This window comes from Temnothorax curvispinosus, unplaced genomic scaffold (assembly GCF_003070985.1).
Source record: "Temnothorax curvispinosus isolate PA1 unplaced genomic scaffold, ASM307098v1 QBEX01017753.1, whole genome shotgun sequence".
NCBI lineage: Eukaryota > Metazoa > Arthropoda > Insecta > Hymenoptera > Formicidae > Temnothorax > Temnothorax curvispinosus.
Window position 1 is genome coordinate 529 of NW_020227533.1, and position 1,996 is coordinate 2,524.

The window sequence follows — 1,996 nt, forward strand, 5'->3', positions numbered from 1 at the left end:
AGAGAGAGAGAGAGAGAGAGAAAGAGAATCAAATTTATTAATTTAAAATCAAATGGGATGAATATAATTTATTTAACACAAAATTGTAATAATTTATGTTTTAACATGTAATAATTTATAATAAACATGTAATAATTTATGTTTTATTATGTTAACATGTAATAATATGTAATAATTTATGTAAATTAATGTAACATGTAATAATTTATGTTTTATTATGTTATTTAACATTAATAATAAATAAATAACATATAACATAATAAAACATAAATTATTACATGTTAATAATAATTGTATTTTCGCGGCGACGTTCGCGTCCACGGCCACGCCCGCGTCCACGTCCTCGGCCTCTTTCTCCTCTGGCCCATCGTCGAGGTTTATTTATTGCTGTAAAAAATATAATTTTTATTTTTATTTAGTATTATTTATTATTATTCTATATTATTTTATTATTTTATATTATTTATTATTTATTTTTATTTAGTATTATTTATTATTCTATATTATTTATTATTCTATATACTTACGATGCAATATCTCATCCTCCAGTGACACTGGAGGAATCTCAGTAGCCACCACTACAGGCTGTGGATTGTCAGCAGCCACCACTGCAGGTTGTAAATTGTCAGCAGCCACCACAGCCTGCAGTGGTGGTTGCTTGGCCAAAGCAGCGGCCAGTTGCCGCTGCAACTCCTGCAACTTCCTCTTTAAATGCCGATTTTCGGCATTAATATCCTCCATGTCATTCTAAAAAAAGATATATAAATCTATATAGATATTTAATAACGGCAATTTCTCTTTCTCTCTATCTCTCTTAACCTCATTCTCTCTCTCTCTCTCTCTCTCTCTCTCTCTCTCTCTCTTTCTCTCTCGCGCTCATTCTCTAAATTTATTTACATTATGCTCCTGTGAAGTGCATGCATTTTCGCTGTTTCTCTCTCTATTGATTTTTGCAGGCTTCTGCAGTTTCCTCTTTGAAAGTAGATCCGTAATGATACAACTATTCTAAAAAAAGATATATATATAGATATATAGATGAATCTATATAGATTAATAACATACACACACACACACACACATATACACACAAATCTCTTTCTTACTTTCTCTCTCTTAACCTTATTTGCTCTGTCATTCATACACATACATATACACACAAATCTCTTACTTTTCTTCTTTCTCTTAACCTTATCTCTTTCTCTCTCTCGCTTTCTTTCTCTCTCTCTCTCTCTCTCTCTCTCTCTCACACACACACACACACTTTCTCTTTTTCTCTCTTTTAATATCATTCTCTATCTTTCATTCTGTCATTTTTCTCTCTCTCTTTCTCTTTCTATAAAATTCAAATTTACTTACATTATGCTCCTGTAAAGTGCATGCATTTTCGCTGTTTCTTTCGATCTCTGTAGGCATTTTAAACGATATCGTATATAATATTATATACTATATTATTATATAGAAGAAATATGCAGGACAGCTTCAAAAACAATTGGAGATGTGGTACGCGTATAATATGAATATTGTGGATAAAAAGTTACCATGGTGATGGAATAAATGTATTTAAATATTTATTAAATGTAATAAATGTGTTTAAATATTTGTAATAGATATTTTTACATTAATAATTACATTTTTATTACATTTTTCTTTTAATATATATAGATAAAAAATACATTATATAAAAAAGCTGCTGTGCGCTTTTAAAAAACGGCTGCTGTGCGACGATACAGAGCAGCTGTGCGCCTGTATAAAATAGGGTGCTGTGGGCCGACACAGAGCTGCTGTGCGCCTGTACAAAAAAGGCTGCTGTGCGCTTTTAAAAAACGGCTACTGTGCGCCGAGACAGAGCTGCTGTGCGCCTGTAAAAAACGGATGTTATCCGCCGAGCCGACACAGAGCTGCTGTGCGCCTGTACAAAAAAGGCTGCTGTGCGCCGAGACAGAGCTGCTGTGCGCCTGTAAAAACCGGCTGTTATCCGCAGATACAGAGCTGCTGT

At 33.3% G+C, this 1,996-nt stretch overlaps 1 protein-coding gene across 1 annotated transcript; it reads right to left on the reverse strand.

Moving 5' to 3' along the window:
- Positions 1-278: 278 nt before the first annotated feature.
- On the reverse strand, positions 279-1,413 carry LOC112467668 (the record flags this gene model as incomplete). The annotated part of the gene is made up of 3 exons (XM_025036370.1): positions 1,357-1,413; positions 528-747; positions 279-387 (listed from the first exon to the last, which is right to left on the reverse strand). Coding segments are annotated over exons 1-3 (386 nt in total), but the record flags the coding sequence as incomplete, so codon positions are not given.
- Between the last annotated feature and the right edge of the window lie 583 nt (positions 1,414-1,996).